Raw genomic sequence first — 16,543 nt, forward strand, 5'->3', positions numbered from 1 at the left:
CATCCAAGATAGTAGTCAACGCACCGGGTTTACCGGAAGCGGAATGACTTGTGGGCCAAGGGAGAGGGAGGGGCTTGCCCCGTGGGAACGTAAGCTGTTCGGACACGGTGTTGTCTGGTCGGTGTTGTTTGAGCACAAAAGACGCAGACATAGACGGAGGGCAGATTTGCGCGCTCCAATCCAACGCATCTGGTATGTAGCCAGTGTGTACACGATTCACTGGGAAAAGTTAGTACAATTGACTTTGGATACAGGGCCGATGGAGACTGGTGCTCACCATTGAATCATGAGATGGCCACCGTTATCCATCGAGCGGCAGACACATCTTGTACCGTTGCTGGGGTTGCTGTGACGCTCCGTGCTTGGGGTTGCAAGATCCGGGTCGATCAAGGTCGTGGGAGAAGCATTATGGCGGGGATTTATGTCAAAATCACTACCAAGGCGAGGCGGTGATGAGCGCAGATGATTAAAGGTGTGTGATGACCGAGAAAGTCGGCTGCCAAAAGTGTTTATGGCTGGTCTTGGCCCCCGGCCGCGTTCTTTGAGGACCTGTCGGAGTGCAGATTGAGCATCGCCACTCTCGTCATCTTCCCCGGGCAACAGGTCTGATGCCACGCTACTCCGAGTATATGTCGAATCCGAGTGCAGCAGAGACGAATGCCGTTTGGGTGTCCGCTTAATATCAGGGGATCCTCGATACGCTGGTCGCCCACCTCCCCTGGAAGAGCCAGCCCAGGGTGACATCCGACCGGAGTGGGACGAGCCGACGGTGGAGGCATATGACCCCTTTGAAGGAGGCCGGGAGTCTGAGTCACTCCGGGATAGTGGACGCCGTGAGCCATCATAAAGAGAAAAGGACGACTGAGCGCGATGCAGCACGGGATATTCCGAGAACTCAGCCGGATCCGATTCACTCTCGGTTGTAGAGCCATCTAGGTCAATCCCGGTCAGGGGATCGGTCAACCCCGTGGGAGCCTCACTGAGTGGCTCCATTTCAGCCTTTGCACGGCCATCCCGACCGATGCGAAGAACTACAGACGACGAGCGCGTCAAGGAGCCGGTAGCTGTCGAACTAGATCGTATCAAGGGGGCTGGGCGCATGGCCTTTGCTGGAGACGAACGCCCTTTACATGGACTTTTTCGGATTCCGCTGGTGGATGCCATCAAGCCCCCAGCTTGACTGAGTGGCCGGGATGAGCTAGGTAGGCCGTTGTGTGTTAGACTGCGGGTTAGGCCTGGCCGTATTCCCCTCGGGGTGTAGTCGTCATCTTCCTCTTCGCTCTCGCTCGGGAAGGCATTGAAAGGATCGGATCGGTGACCATTTGGTGCCTGTGCACGGATAAGCTCCTCCCGTCTTGACTCTTCTGCCTGGTGGTGATAGGGCTGCCGAAGGCCACGAAGAGACCGCGTCTCTGGTGTAAGCTGAGGCCCACCAAATCTCCGAGCAGGGGAACTGAGAAACAGAGCTGGATCCTCGGCTTTGGTCACCGGAAGTCGGGGGGAGGTAGAGAATGGCGCAGGAAACAGGGCAGCATCGGTGGGTGGTGGTGCTGAGATTCCAAAAGCGTTGCCAAAATCCACCAGACCAGTTGAACCACCAATGTTTGGTAACTGAGGAATGTGATGTGTGTTTGTGAAGGCGGAGGTCTGACGAGCATTGATATTGTCCCTGTTGCTGGGCAAGGGAATCTCGCTCGCTGTATTGTCTAGATCATGATCCCAAAAGAGTCGTTGCTGTGGGAAGAACGGCGAGCCCGTCGGATCCAATGAAGCCAGCTGAAAAAGATCGGGTGACGATTCGAGGTTGCCAAACATTCGAGGGGATGCTCCGAGAAGACGACTGGGCGTTTCTAAATGGCCTCCCATGCCCGGCGTTGTTCCTTCTGTATGTCCCTCAGCCTGGTCAAACTCGGGGATTTTTCGCCTCGATGCACTGGTCGGCGGCGGAGTTTGCATCGAGGCTGCTGACTTGGCTGATCCCACTGTCCGAGGATAATCCTCGCTCATCGGAAGGGGCTTCATCGGGCGAATCCTTCTGGCTGTATCGGTCTGGTCCGAGGACCTCCCCTTGTGACTCGTAGTCTCCCCATTGGGACCTTTTAGTGGATTGGACGAGCCGAGGCCAAACTTCTGAGGTGTACGGAGGAGCTCCGGACTGGAGGCATATGGATCGGAGGTATCCCAGGTCACTCGGGGGTCAAAAAAGCTGGATTCGAGTTTTGGGGTGTGAAACGAGTCGAAGGTGTTGGGAGTCCTCGTCGGAGTTTGAGGCTCACCGTTGGGATAGCTGAAGCTAAACATAAACGAATCCATGAGCGTCTCTCATATAAGCATATAGTATAGATTGTGGAAACAAAGAAGAAACGACTACAATGTGACCACCCCCACAAGGGGGTTCAAGGGAGAATGCATACCTGTGGACAGGGTGATCCCAACTCATGTCAGCAACACAGGCCCAGTAACCATTGAAGATCAAGCTGCCAGGCAACTTTAATTTGAGAATGTGAGAGACAAGAACAAAGTAAGATCATTGGAGTTAATTCATATTGTAGTATGTTGTAAACGAGTTGTATAAGGGGAAGAAGGAGAAGGTCGGAGGGTCGGAGAGTGTTTTTCTTTTGCTCTGTTTGTCCTTTTTTTGCCCTTCGTCTTTTTTTTGTTAAAAAAGAGGAAAAACGGGTTTGTTCTCTTTGTATTTCTTATATATCTCTAATTTTTTTTTTTTCGTTTTCTTTTTTACGTGGGGACTCGGTTTTTTTTTTTTTAATTTGATCCACAGTGTGTTCCGATGTATGTTGTGCTTCATGCAGGAACAGGATATGTAGTTAAGTACTTACTCCGTACGGAGGACGGATATAACACACTCAGCTAAGGACTTTCTCCTTGAAATGCCGATCTAGACCTACTTTGTACAATCCGGAGTAAGCCATCGGGGATGCCCGTTCAGCTCTTTTAGTACATGTGAGATAGTGGTCCCCGACATATTTGTATGGAGCTTGGAGCCTCATAGCCTCATAGCCTCATAGCCTCATAGCCTCATAGCCTCATAGCTTCATAGCTTCATAGCCTCATAGCTTCATAGCTTCATAGCTTCATAGCCTTAGATCCGCAGAATATCTGAAAGAAACTATTCGAACATTCCACTTTAGAACCCCCTGGATGGAAAGGGGAGTATCAACGTGTTCAGCTGGAGTTGGAGAGCTAGGCCCCTGGTAAAGCCTCTTGGCGTCTCTTTGCTGAGGATTATATATGGGAAACTCCATGCTCCATGCTCCCCGTATTCGTGTCTTGATCTCAATTCTTATACTCCGTTTAGTACCCTGTATTCCGTAAATTTATAGGTGCAATGGAGCCTTGATCTTGACCTTTGAAGCTCAATTCCGATCGCATCTGGAGATCTGATGATCCCAATCTTATCCTATGGGATCTGTCTCTGGGGTGATGAACCCGACCAATGAGCTCCGAATACATAACCGGGTCTCCAGTTTATGCTGATCTCATAGGTTGATAACACCACGATTGACCAGTCAATCCACAGTGTTGGCAAGAATAAACCGGGAACTTGAAATTGGGAGAGCAGATGTATCAACTGTAAAAGAGTAGCTGGGTTCTAAGAGGAAGACCAGAGATTACCTTTGTTTTGGCCTATACGGAGTAATTCATAATGACTCTATCGATTGCCATAAGCAAGATATCATGATCGGAATACAATTGGCAATAGTACACGACTGCTTATGTGACCTTATGATACATTGCCAGGCTCTTGAGTAGTCTTTTTAGTTGTAAATATGTTCAAGATAGTTTGCCCCCTTTCCAGTCTTACGGGCGGACGACATAAAAAGGCGGAAAAAGGCACACTGGGTGCAGGAGAATGCCTGTATATAATTTTTGATTGATTATGCTTCATAGATGCAAGAAAGACGAATTATTGTTGTAGTGAGTTCGCGTTAACATATTTAGGCCTGATTATCCTGGCACCAAAATGAGGCTCCACGCAGCCACGCAGCCACACCGTTCCTGATCTGCTTTGATCGTAAACTGTGGAACTATCAAAGACACTGAAGTGTTTCAGGCCCAAAAATAATATTGAGCGACAATCAGATTTCAGTGCCCGAAGATCCCCCTCAATGGAATCGATGCGTGAGTCGCAATTCAACACCGTGTCAACCATCAACTCATCAACCTCCTTGGCTTCATAAACACTCAACATGGCACCAACCACTAAACCCAAAGTCCGCAAACGCAAGCCACGTGTAAGGAAGAGGAACCGTGGTATTCGCACTCGCGAAGGTCACGCACGTTCAGCAGATGCAGGCTCGCCAGTCCAACCGCGTGCCGAAGCCCTCAAAGAGACGAAGCGTCGTAAACCCAAAAAAAATTGGGCGGCCCTCATTCCTGTCTCTGATGATCCATTGGAGGAGGTAAGCTCTGTACCGTATCACTATTGGTGAATAACACACTGAACATTGAAACCAGAACGTTGTTGAGAAAGTACCCCTGCCAGATGGCTACATTCTAGTCCCCAAGGGTAATGTCTATATCACCCGACACTGTCGCAGTAAGACCAAGGAGTCCGAACAGATTGTCTATGTTGTTTACGTAGGTAAACACCGAAACCGTCAGTTCGAGTCTAAGAAGCGACCGCTAACAGCCCCAGAACCGTACAGGCAAAAGAACGCTGGGTATCCGAGTTCCCGAAGAGATTTACACAGAGGTACTCGAATCAGATGCCGCAACAAAAGAGTCGCGGGCCAACGCCGTGCAGGTGCGCGACGCTAAGGACCTCTCCAAATCCCAGAAACTCTTGAAGAACGAATTCCCGCTGATGCCCAAGGAAACCCTCAAAATCGTCTTGGGTCATGCCTTTCTTAAGGGATCGGGACGTGTAGGGCGAACAGCGATGATCAGTGATGATCGAAAGACAATTTTGGCGGTTGAAGCGCATATTCGGCATGTCCACACCCCCTACGAGAAGTTGCTCGAGGAAGGCGTCAGTCGGAAGGATGCTCGGGAGCAGGTCTGGCCTACCATCCAGGCTGTTGAACGGGCGTGGCAGGGATTTGAAAAGAGCGAGACTACATTAGCATTGCGTACGGTGGATAAGTGAAGGTTTCATTTTTCTTTCGATGGGATTGGGTGGGAATTGCATTACTGGAGTCTGTCATGGCGTTATGGGGGCTATGAAGTTATGAGGCTATGGTGTTTGGGCTCACATGAAGTTCACTAATCAGGCTTGCGGGACATTCTGGAATGCATCACTGATTAATCTACCATTGCCCAGGTGGTCTCGTAGGTACCATGTACTATGCAGGTAAATGGGTAGGCCTTTATGATATATGAATGATCCATGAAAGTAAAATCATGAAGAATAGCATCTGTAGCTATCTGGATATTAGAAGAGCGGTAAGAAGGAAGAAGAGACAAAAGGTCAGGAGCAACAGGCAAAAGATTTCTAAGTAATGAATCAGGGTCACCCAATAACTCATCGGCTGTTGAAGTCCTTCAATTGAACCTGTACTAAACTCATCAATCCCACTTGGAGCCCTGAAACAGTGCTCCTAAAGCTCGGACACACAATCACTCGTAAAGTCTCAATCTAGAGGCGTCGACCACGAAGGAACTTGACTTCGAAATGCGGATGGCGGTAAGGCAAGCCCGTGAACCAGCCGAAGCCATCTCGAATCATGTCCTGCATGATACCCATCCGAAGATTGGCATCCGTAAGGGCGTGATCACGGTTGGCCTGGTCAGTATCAATCCGAATGTAGAGATGAGGGGCAGGTCGCTCAGGCAATTCTTGCATGATTGGCATTCCAGCTCTCTGGAGACGAGTCATTTCAGCCCGAGCGGCGGTCAGCACGTCAAGGTCAAGAGTTGGCATGGGGCGAGTTAGAACGGGAATGTAAAAGAGGTGTCGGTAGAATTCATTCCCCGTAGATTCATCAGTCATACGAGTCCCAGCGGGAGTTGGTAGGGGGTCTTGCGCAGGGGTGTCAATTTCCATTGGGTCAAGTTCCATAAGATCGGGCTCGACGGGATCTCCGGCATGATCTGGGGCAATAGCGTAGCGACTGCTATCCACGCCAGGTTGAATAGGGTTCCGATATGGAGCAGCTCGGTAGCTGCTGTTCTGAGAGTTTGATGGGCCGGGTCTTCCTGCTGCACGCCCTCGGGTTTGGCTCTGTTGTCTAAGTTGTCTTGCGACCTGTCTGGGAATGGCACCAGGGCCACTGCTTGTATTGTTTGACATTGTACTAGATCAGAAGTAAGTTTATAATCTCATATTTCACTTGATCGAGGTCATACATACCCGTAGACGCTTGTCACCTCTTATATGGGAGAGAGCAAGCACGCCGTTACAACTGACGATGAAGACTCATTAAATAAAAAGCGAGAATCGAAAGATTGATCTCGTGGTCAAGAGCACTATTGCTTAGCTATTTCAACACGTGATTTGGAAAGTCGATGCTTTGCGCGTTTGAGGGTGTCAATGAGTAGAAACAAGGAAAATCTACCACCGGCTCTGCCGATAAAAAAAGATTGAACTAAAGAAGGAATTGGGAGAATAGTAATTATGAAGTTAATATTTGTTTATATCAAAAGTATCGCAAATTGTGATGCTATACAATTATATAGCCAAGCTTTCTCTCCTCGTGCTCCATATCGCTATAGTTCATTAAGAATGCCAAGCGTATGCCAAGACATTCATAGATCCCCACAATCGAACAAATCAGAAAATGTTTTACTCTCATTTTCCTTTCAAGCCTTATTGAAGACGGCAGAGATTACAGGCCTGAAATCACAGATCGGAATGCATAGCTTGATACCTATATATCTCAACAAACACGACAACGCCAAGTAAATATCAAGACATTATCCCGGCTCCATAGCAGTCACACCAATCAGGTGAAACCAATGAGGTGAACTCTCTTAGGGGGCTTAGGCTGACAGCCCCGGGAAATTTTCCCTCTCAATCTACTCGTGGATAAGTCTCTCATTTGTGATCGCTATGTTGATCATTCATCATGAGGAATCGTTTGTTTCTAGGGTCTTCAAACCGACATAAACAAGTCCTGGTGGCCGCGATTCTGACTCTGATCATTATCTTCAAGTCTCTACCCTCGTCAACGTCCAGGCTAAGCCCCCGCACTGATAACTCATACGGGGAAGACCGACCGCATTATCTCCACCAGTCTACCTTTCGCGCCAACCCAGACTATGAATATGAGACCAAGCTCTCCAATGCGCTACGCGCTATCGAGATAGAAAGGGGAATGCGCCACGATGAGAATGCGGCAGACACATTGTGGCAGATTATGTTGCCAGGGGTCATCAGCCAGCGGAGCGACGATTCAATTCAATTCGAGAAGAAGAACTCAGAATGGAGATACAAAGTAAGATAGACAATCCATATCTCGATACTTCAATGACATCTTGACCACAGTGGCTAATCTTACAATTCGCAGCTCGTACAAGCAGATTGGGCCGACAAATTCGTCTTGAAAACACTAGCATCTATCCCAGAAATCGCCCGGCTCTACAAATCATACCCGCACTCTGTCCACCGTGGTGATCTCCTCCGCTACTTGATTCTCTGGTACTATGGCGGCTACTACGCAGACCTCGACGTATACCCTGCACGAAGCATCAGATCATGTCCCTCACTACGCGACTCAATATTCAAAGACAACAGAATCAATGCAAACATCACGCTAGTCGTCGGAATCGAGATCGACGAGCCTTTCGCTTCGCCACAGAAGATGCGCGACTGGCACTGGGCCCGACGCTATGGCTTTATCCAGTATACAATGTATGCCCCACGACGGTTCAGTCCGCTGCTGAGGGAGATCATCGTCAGGGTACTGTCCCATACGAAGCAACGTCTCGACGATAGCCATTTCTGGGCTGGGGGATATAACGAAATGGATACGCTGGAGATTACCGGCCCGGGCGTGTTTACAGATGCCATTCTCGATGTGCTATCGGATACACTGCCCACCGCACATCGGTTAATTCAACAGTCTGTGGATGCGGACGCGGAGTTCTTGTCCTCGCCTTCGTCTGTACAGCGTGTGACATGGGCGCCTTTCCATGGAATTCAAGAACCACTCTGTGTCGAGGGTCCCGAAGCCAAGTCTGGCAAGCATCTGGGAGGACTGTGTGTTCTACCTATCAACGCTTGGGGTAATGGACAGCGACATTCTGGATCGGAGAACTTCCATAGCCAGCAAGCTTGTATTAACCATCGGTTTGGGGGGACATGGAAGCCTTGGAAACAGAGCTGGCAGAAGTATCTCTTTGGCTGAGAGGACATGGCTGCATCGTCTACATATGGTGTCTCGGGGTGTACAGTGTATGGCGTTTTACAATATCTTCCACTTTATCTGATCTTTAATGAGGATCAATACCGTCAAGATCTTCCTAGTCTTGATATAGGTTGTACTTTTATGCCACTATCATTGAATGAAAGCAAAATGTATTTCTTGTGTTGTAAAGTAGCCCTCTAGAAATGCCTTGAAGCCTGACCCATCAGGCATATTTGCATGGGGGGCAACCCCCTGCATAAAATAGTATGTAGCTTGCTCTCTCCTCATTCTCCCCCTACCCATCTGCCTACACTTCATACTTAGCCTCTTCTATAAACGACTCAAGGTAGGAGACACCCACCCTTTGGCAACAACATAGCTAAGATGCCGAGCCAAGCAAATACGATGTCTCCAAAACTCTTTGTTGTGTTCTACCGGCCACGCTATGGAAACTTCCTACACTGGGCGTTGCATATAGAGAAGGGCCAAGAGCATCACATTCTCGAAGTAGATGGCGAGCATCCACAATTCAAGCGCAACACCTTCATGGAAAATCCGAAAGAGTCAAGTACTTTCCTACGACAGTTCTTTATTGCTGTCCTGGGAGAGGACGATGTCGAGAGAGTAAAGAGTGCTGCACAAATCGTGCCGGTGGACAACGAGACGATTGAGTGGGATTGTCAGGATTATGTGCTGGAGATTCTGGATAAATTGCAGGAGGATCTTATCTTGGACAAGGATGATGAGGATTATATGGATGTGAGAGAGATATTGATGGAAGAGAGAGGAATGGCTTGATAACCTGCTTTTTCAATACATTCAAATCTATGAAATGTCTCTGAAATAGGGTAATCAAACTTGGGGAGGGAAAAAAAAGCCGAAAATCACGATTTCGCTAGGGATATAGGATGTCTTGACACATCATGTATCACATCATGCTGCATCCACCCCCTAAGCTCTCAATAGGTAGGATGTTCATCATTGCTCCATTCTATGAACTCCCTAATATTGGCAAGTTTGCAGTCTGAAGAGATCATAACTAAGAGTTTTCGTGATATGGAGGTAGGTAACCCTCTGGAGCAAACAATTCAACAAGATGATATCGCTTATGGGCAGTGAAGAGCTGAATTTCGCCTAGAATCCATTGATCGTAGGCTTCGACCAGCTTAGGATCATGAGACACCGCCTGACGGCCAGATGCATGAACCTATCGAGAATAGGAACATGTTAGATATGAATGAGAGTTGCTTTGGAAGTGCTTACCTCTGCCGTATGATCGGCCAGGCCGCGTAGGACCTGAATATGACTCAAGCCATGTGATTTGGAAAAATTGTCTACAAAGTTGAACTTTTCATCCGCAAGAACAAATTCTTTATAGTAAGAGAGCACATCGTTGATGTAATCCGCAAACTGCATCATGGCCGGAATGGCAGGGAGGTACTGGAGCAGGTACTGATCTTCGGGAAATCGAGCTTGATCAAAAGCCGTATGAGCCAGAAATTCCGAGGCGCCAACCCTGGGGCGTAGAAACACCGGGGCTAACTTCTTCGCGGGTGAAAAGTGAAACTGCGAAGCTACCATCTGGTGCTCAATAACGCAACCAGCCACAAATTCGAGGGAGCTCTTCACCATTGCAGTCGCACTGTAAGGCCCGTAATAGGTCTCTAGAGTTCGTAGATGGTCATCAAAGGCCTGTAGAATAGAGCTATTATGTGGTGCATGAAGGATGAATCTGCAATGTTTTCTTCGTAAGCCAATGTAAGGGTACCAATAGCAGCTTCAATCATATATATACAAGTACTGACCGTTGACCAAATTCCATCAGATCGTCCATAAAATCCTCTGCAAAATCCTCGACTAGGAAGATGTAAAGAGTATGCATTGCAATGAGCACTTTCGCATCCCGTGCTAGACCTGTGCATGATTGATGAGTCAGGTTGACAGATATGAGTAATCTTTTCTCGGCTTGTTGGAAGGACTTGGAATCCAGATCCAGCGTGGTGAGGTTTTCGCGTATTTGTGCTTCGACTTCCTTGTCCACGGCGAACGGTATTTTGTGAGGCTCAAAGCCAATCCTATCTAGCATTTGCTTGATAATTTGCTTGACAATGGTACTATGGCTGTCAAGATTCTGCAATGTAGCTGGTTCAGATCGTAGTGCCGATTTGACATAGTTCTGTATTTGGTGCGAATCGGATTGAGAGTCAATTGTCGAAGTCATGATTCCAGTCAACTGATGCTTGGCTTTTGAGGTGTAAATATATTAGAGAGGGTGTATAGAGACACTATGGGTGAATGGTGGATAGATATTTATAGTGCATTGATGGTATATAGTCCTTCGACAATCATCAAGGCAATGTCATGCACCAGCCTCGAAGATTTGCAATCTATTTCCAAGTATATATACATGCAGGCTATGCACCGTAAATGCACCGTAAACGCGCCGTAAACTGACCGTGAATGCACCCTAAATGCATTACAGATAGTGAACCGTACAAGTTTTGGTTCAATTCGTAAGAGGTATCTTATAAAAATAGATATGGCACGCACCTCGAAACGTTAGATGTAGAACCACAAGATTCGAGCCTAAGAAACTGCTATCAATTCATTTCATCAAATACACCATGTGTACAATCTTAGGTGGACCAGTACTGATCGCTGTTCTGCTTGGTCTCATTCTTTATCACAGAAGCTATCCTTCAAAGCTACCCCCAGGTCCTCCTCCCCTGTCGATAATCGGAAATCTTCACCAGTTGCCTACAGTGAAGTATTGGACAAAACTGAGAGAATGGCATCAAGAATACGGTCCGATGATCACGGTTCATTTTGGCCAGCGTAAGATGATTATCCTTGGCTCTCAGAAAATCGCTCAAGATCTATTGGGCAAACGGTCGGAAATCTATAGCGCTCGCCCCAATTTCCTAGGAGAACACGCAAGTAACGACCTGCATACCGCATTTCTCACTTCCGGACCTACGTGGAAAGCCCATCGAGCCATCTAATCGATATTTCTGAATCCGCGAATTAGCCAGAGCTACCGGCTGCTACAGGACCTAGAAAGCAAACAGGTCCTTTATGAGCTTCTCTCTGCCAATGATTTTCATGGAAGCTTGCATCGTTTTACTCATAGCGTGACATACACATTAGCTTACGGGAGGCGATTGCTACTGATAGGTGCGAGTGAAATCCAAGAAATGGATGCCATTGCAGAGACCGTGGCTAGCAGTGCCAGCACTCTCAAAGCTTTTTTCCCGGTCCTCGAAAGACTTCTCTGCTGGATGAGATTTGAAAGTGAAGCAACGAAGTTTTTGAAACGGAGACAGAAGAAGTTCTTTTCAGAAAACATGCGCATAGGTCTCGAGTCAAAGCCATGGTGTTGGGCCAAATGCGTTCAGCAAGCAAACAAAGACCACGGCATGGATCTTACCAACTTGAGTTATGTTGTGGGTGTTGCCTATGAAGCTAGCATCCATACCACTGCTATTGCATTGGGGTATTTTATCATGGCATGCGTTCTTTATCCAACGACAGTGAAAAGGGCGCAAGAAGAACTTGATCTGGTCACTGGAGCTCGGATGCCTACTTTCGATGATGTATCCAACCTCCCTTATGTCAACGCGTTTGTCAACGAGGTTCTGCGGTGGCGACCACCGCTTCCTTTGGGGCTGCATCATGAGGTTAGTCAAGATGATCCATATCAGAACTTCTTCATTCCGGCCGGAACTACGATTGTGGCGAGTGAATGGTCGATGGCAATGGACGAGGGTGTATTTGGGCAACCTTCGGAATTTATCCCTGAGAGATGGATCGAAAACCCCAAGCTGAGGCAAATTGGGTTTGGTTTCGGTAAGCGTCTCTGTCCTGGAAAACATCTAGCGTGCAATTCTCTGTTCATCGTGATTTCTCGCCTCCTATGGGGCTACCAATTTGCCCACGCCTACGAAAATGGACGCAAAATTGAGATAGACCCAATGAATATGAAATCAGGGATCGCAGCTGAGCCATTTCCTTTCCAAGCAACTGTGTCCGTGCGCTCAAAGCATCGGAAAGTCATCGAAGAAGAATGGGCAGCTGCTGAGAAAGATAGTGATGTTTTGTTGGACGCTATCAGGTCGATGCAGGAATAGTATCCTCTTTTTGTTTCTAGAAGAAAGGCACACTTTCGTTTTTCTCAAGATCTGTGTCTCAAACAGCGAGACTTGGGGGGGTCGAAAATGGCCCCGGGGGTTAATCACGTAATCTCAGGGTTATGTGCATCTATCCAAAACAATATGAATTTCATTGTATAAAAGATGTCGCGAGCTCGATGACATGGGTTATTCGAGGGAATTTGTCAATACACATGAATATATCAATCAATCAAAGTTCAATTAACCTGTTGCAGTCTTAACTATTGGCCTTAGGACCGTGTAACGTCTTATTGCACCCTGTGGTCCCTGTGCATGCGAGTAGATGGAAGTAGCAAAGAATTTCTGGGGGGGTTCAATGACATAGCCTGATAGTCTTTGTCTTCACTGTTCGGGCAACACTTGCTTTATGAAGTTCACTATATTTTCTTTTTACATGTCTCATTCTAAACTCAAAGTTTGAAGTCGACAGATAACTCAGAATTGGATTCATCGGGTTGAATATGATAGGAAGGTTGAAAGTCCGAAGCGCTTGTGAAGAGTGTCATCAGCGCAAGTCAAAATGTATTCCACGGGCTGGGGGGTCCTGCCACGCTTGTCTATCCTTTGGACGTCCCTGCCATTTTCTTCCTCGCAAAAAATGCGGACGACCTACGAGAACTTACCCTCAACTGAATCCTTCCCGCTTCTCAAACACCTGGAATGGGAATGTTGTGACTGAAAAGTCGCAAAAGGTCTTCGATTTGATGGGTCCAAGTCACAGTGAAACTTTTCCCCATGTTGATACTAACAATCTGGTCAGTACCTCATTCAACTCATCGCAGCACTAGTATACGCCTCAGAGGATGCTGACAGCACTTGATAGGAAAATTGTGTGGGTTATACGCCAAGTTCATCTGTATGCGACATTATCAATCACACCAGTACTTTACCTCTGGGGACTACCGAATCTTTTGATATCAATGACATGCTGTCTGCGAGCGTCAATGTGTCGCAAGCTTTTCCAAATATTCCCACTACAGCTACCTTGGACACATACAGTGGTCCCCCAAATGATCGGTCTGTCTTCAAAATCAACCAGGCTATCGTAAACATAGACGACAGTGATCTTGTCCCAACGCAAGCAACCACTGAAGCTTTGGCGTGGTGCGGTAACACTTCGGATGGGAACTTGCTCCAATGTTCTGATCCTTTATATCGGGGGGGTGATTGGTCTTACTCAGGTCTACATGAAGATTCAAAGCCTGGATTACAAACTTGGAGTCTCGAAGCCCTACATTGAATCATTGTTTCTTCAGCACTCAACGTATGAGACACTCAATTCAACATGTCACGAGCTTTATACAACTTCCGAAAGATTTCTTCAAGTTACTTGGGGTACGGACAATGGGAGAAGCATCATGGAAGGAACAATTATTGCAAAATTGATCACCTACAAGGTTTGTGATATCATTGCAAAAGCTTTGCAATACCATGCGCTTTCCGAGAACAACCCTCGAAGCCCACAGACTTTTGAGCAACTCCAGTTGAATATCACACAGATTAAAGTATCTCTCATGTATATCCAGAGTACAGGAGACCACTTGAATCCGATTTCTTTTGATTTAACACGAAAGATGGAACAAATCGAGAGTCAACTGGCAGCCATTGCCATCCATAGTGGCGGGGTACACCAAATAAGGGGGAATCAGGGTTTGAGCTAGACTAGACTTATTTGTATGAAGTCAGAGCAAAAGAACAGAGCAGTGGTCAGTCCAAAATTCACAATTGGTCTAAGTTAGATGTTGGCACATTTCATGGCTGTGGCTACATCGTGAAATCTATTATTTGACGTACTCTTTGGTTTCTCACTCTAGGGCACACTTGTTTCGCTGCGCTATCATGAAGATTTCTGTAAAGCCAGAAGATTAAGATTGCACTGGCACCAATTCTCGGCGCTCGCCTCGTCAAGTAGGATATCGAGTCAAGTTGCACGACTTGTCACTTTCGATCCTATTTGAGATCGATACATTTGCATATGGCCAAGTCATAGTAGTGGGATTGGCGTGTATTGCTCTGTCCGCGACCAAGGAAATACGAATAATTTTCCAATCAGGAATAATGATCATACTTATAGCCCTCATATCCAGACCTGCGCAAAGCCCAAAGCCAAGCCCGCCCCAACCCACTAACGGGCTGGGTTTTCAGGCCGGTCTTTGGGCCGACCGGCGGGCCATGGGGCCGGGGCAAACGCTCACTGGACTTTGAATAGGAGCCCAATAGGGCCTCAAAAGCACTCGACAATACAAATATTCCGACAAACGTGACTTATCCCCAATGACTGGATAAATATCAGTATCTCAATCGTTAATATATCGAACATACGTTGAGTGGAGTAACTTCTGTAAGATATGGCTTCGCCCCCCCCAACAAGAACCATCAACACTTTGATGTTGAGATATATATAACAAGTGATCAAGTTCGGAACAAGAGATGTTCCGCCAAGGAGAGCGAACGGGAGTGAGCGACGTGATTGGAAGAGTTTTTGGGGAGAGAGTGCCCCACTCTCTATATAACATTGCCCCAAAAACTTGAGCCTGAGTCTCAAGGTTTATTTCCTCTTTTGAGGAAATTTGGGAACCGGACGGGGCCCGCCGAAGGTGGGAGGATCCGCCGGCCATTGGCTGGAGAGCGCATGAGCGCGCCCGAAGGGGTTAGTCTCGGGTAACGAGACGGTATTGCCAATCGAACGAGGGCGGTCAGAGACTGACCGCGTCCCGAACAGGAGATTTTCAGCTTGAGTCTGAAAGCCTGAGTAAATTACTACATGTAGTAATTCTTGACCCTACGTGCCATAGTCACGTTGTTCGTGACGTGGTATATAAGGTGACGTGGTATATAAGGGGACGGTTGTCCCCTCTAGTTTTACAATAGTATAAATATTTGGGTATCAAAAATGGTGTACAAGAGTTCAAAGAAACCCTATGCCCGTCAGGGTAAGAGTCAATACCGCCCTCGTCGCGGCGGTGCTTCTTCAAAGTACAATCGTGGTACTCTCGATAAGTATATCGAGGCTAAAGTTCAGCGTGCTGTCAAGAAGGCGAGTCGTGGACCGCCGCGCAGTGTTCCTGTACAGTTAACACCTGCACAGTTTGATCGGAATCATTCTATCCCGCAGGTCAAAATTCTTGATAAGTGGACCACTTATTTCCTTGGGCCGTCTTCGGCGTTCAAGTATGGGATTCTTCCCATTACCGAAGTTATTCCTACGCAGCGACCGTCTGTGGGGGAAGCCGATGACCGTTTTCGGTCACATAACAAAGTTCTTGTGAAAGGAGTGTTTCTCCGCATGGTTGTTAATCATACTATGGGCGTTCGGCTTCTTGTATTTGCGTTCCGTAACGGAATGCGGCGCGACATTTCGCCATCAATTAGTACTCGACCCTTTGTTGACGGATCGACTATATGTGATCCTCCTGTTAAAGGACGGCCTCCGTCGGAGGTTGTGTTTGATGTGATGGGTAAGGAGCAGCTCATGGGAATGGAAGGCAGTGGGAAGCACGGGTTCAGGAATCTGGGGGTCCACGATGGACCCTTTGCTGTCACTGGTCAGCTGAATGGACGTTATGACTGGAAAGCCACGGATTTGACGGCTTTTACAAGTCGTTTTAGCAAGGACGAAGGTCGTCCTGTTGGTACGATCCATGTGAAGATCGATGGTGGAGCTAGCAAGTCGCATGGCCAAACATACAAAGCTTTGTTTGGTAGCGGTACTTTGAAGAGAACGAACGAGTGTGATGGAGCTGACCCGTCAGTGACTGCTTGGATGGGAACTCGTACTCGGCATGTGGAGTTGTTTATTAAGTTGAATAAACATGAGAAGGTTACAGTGTCGAATGGGTCCTTGTCGATTAACGAGCGACCGTTGGAGTTGTTTGTCGGCTTTGATTCGCCCAGTTCTATGCATGCGGCGACAAGCAGTGCGAAGGATGTTGCGTCGGGAGCAATTATGTCGATGGATATGGAAGTTTACTATGAGTGATTTAAATATATATATCTTCAACATGAAGTGTCAATGTGAAAAAAATCGGGGGCCCCAGCTTTGCTGGGGGGCGAAGCCCGATCGTATGC

At 47.5% G+C, this 16,543-nt stretch overlaps 8 protein-coding genes across 8 annotated transcripts; 5 read left to right on the forward strand and 3 right to left on the reverse strand.

Moving 5' to 3' along the window:
• Positions 1 to 29: 29 nt before the first annotated feature.
• On the reverse strand, positions 30 to 2,313 carry N7500_007632 (PHD finger domain protein; the record flags this gene model as incomplete). The annotated part of the gene is made up of 2 exons (XM_056678776.1): positions 30 to 219; positions 278 to 2,313. 2 exons carry the CDS (start codon positions 2,311 to 2,313, stop codon positions 30 to 32), a joined length of 2,226 nt encoding a protein of 741 aa, XP_056529148.1.
• Positions 2,314 to 4,208: 1,895 nt separating this feature from the next.
• Positions 4,209 to 5,107, forward strand: N7500_007633 (DUF2293 domain-containing protein; the record flags this gene model as incomplete). The annotated part of the gene is made up of 3 exons (XM_056678777.1): positions 4,209 to 4,421; positions 4,477 to 4,599; positions 4,652 to 5,107. The coding sequence occupies 3 exons, from the start codon at positions 4,209 to 4,211 to the stop codon at positions 5,105 to 5,107; spliced, it is 792 nt and encodes a 263-aa protein (XP_056529149.1).
• Positions 5,108 to 5,596: 489 nt separating this feature from the next.
• N7500_007634 (uncharacterized protein) lies at positions 5,597 to 6,250 on the reverse strand (the record flags this gene model as incomplete). The annotated part of the gene is made up of 1 exon (XM_056678778.1): positions 5,597 to 6,250. The coding sequence occupies one exon, from the start codon at positions 6,248 to 6,250 to the stop codon at positions 5,597 to 5,599; it is 654 nt and encodes a 217-aa protein (XP_056529150.1).
• A 775-nt stretch (positions 6,251 to 7,025) lies between these two features.
• Positions 7,026 to 8,306, forward strand: N7500_007635 (uncharacterized protein; the record flags this gene model as incomplete). Its single annotated transcript, XM_056678779.1, has 2 exons — positions 7,026 to 7,394; positions 7,467 to 8,306. 2 exons carry the CDS (start codon positions 7,026 to 7,028, stop codon positions 8,304 to 8,306), a joined length of 1,209 nt encoding a protein of 402 aa, XP_056529151.1.
• A 405-nt stretch (positions 8,307 to 8,711) lies between these two features.
• N7500_007636 (uncharacterized protein) lies at positions 8,712 to 9,104 on the forward strand (the record flags this gene model as incomplete). Its single annotated transcript, XM_056678780.1, has 1 exon — positions 8,712 to 9,104. One exon carries the CDS (start codon positions 8,712 to 8,714, stop codon positions 9,102 to 9,104), a length of 393 nt encoding a protein of 130 aa, XP_056529152.1.
• Positions 9,105 to 9,345: 241 nt separating this feature from the next.
• On the reverse strand, positions 9,346 to 10,527 carry N7500_007637 (Trichodiene synthase; the record flags this gene model as incomplete). Its single annotated transcript, XM_056678781.1, has 3 exons — positions 9,346 to 9,513; positions 9,570 to 10,038; positions 10,112 to 10,527. The coding sequence occupies 3 exons, from the start codon at positions 10,525 to 10,527 to the stop codon at positions 9,346 to 9,348; spliced, it is 1,053 nt and encodes a 350-aa protein (XP_056529153.1).
• A 973-nt stretch (positions 10,528 to 11,500) lies between these two features.
• N7500_007638 (uncharacterized protein) lies at positions 11,501 to 12,433 on the forward strand (the record flags this gene model as incomplete). The annotated part of the gene is made up of 1 exon (XM_056678782.1): positions 11,501 to 12,433. The coding sequence occupies one exon, from the start codon at positions 11,501 to 11,503 to the stop codon at positions 12,431 to 12,433; it is 933 nt and encodes a 310-aa protein (XP_056529154.1).
• Positions 12,434 to 15,368: 2,935 nt separating this feature from the next.
• N7500_007639 (uncharacterized protein) lies at positions 15,369 to 16,454 on the forward strand (the record flags this gene model as incomplete). The annotated part of the gene is made up of 1 exon (XM_056678783.1): positions 15,369 to 16,454. The coding sequence occupies one exon, from the start codon at positions 15,369 to 15,371 to the stop codon at positions 16,452 to 16,454; it is 1,086 nt and encodes a 361-aa protein (XP_056529155.1).
• Positions 16,455 to 16,543: the final 89 nt, after the last annotated feature.

This window comes from Penicillium coprophilum (assembly GCF_028826855.1).
Source record: "Penicillium coprophilum strain IBT 35676 chromosome Unknown utg000005l_segment0_segment0, whole genome shotgun sequence".
Lineage (NCBI taxonomy): Eukaryota > Fungi > Ascomycota > Eurotiomycetes > Eurotiales > Aspergillaceae > Penicillium > Penicillium coprophilum.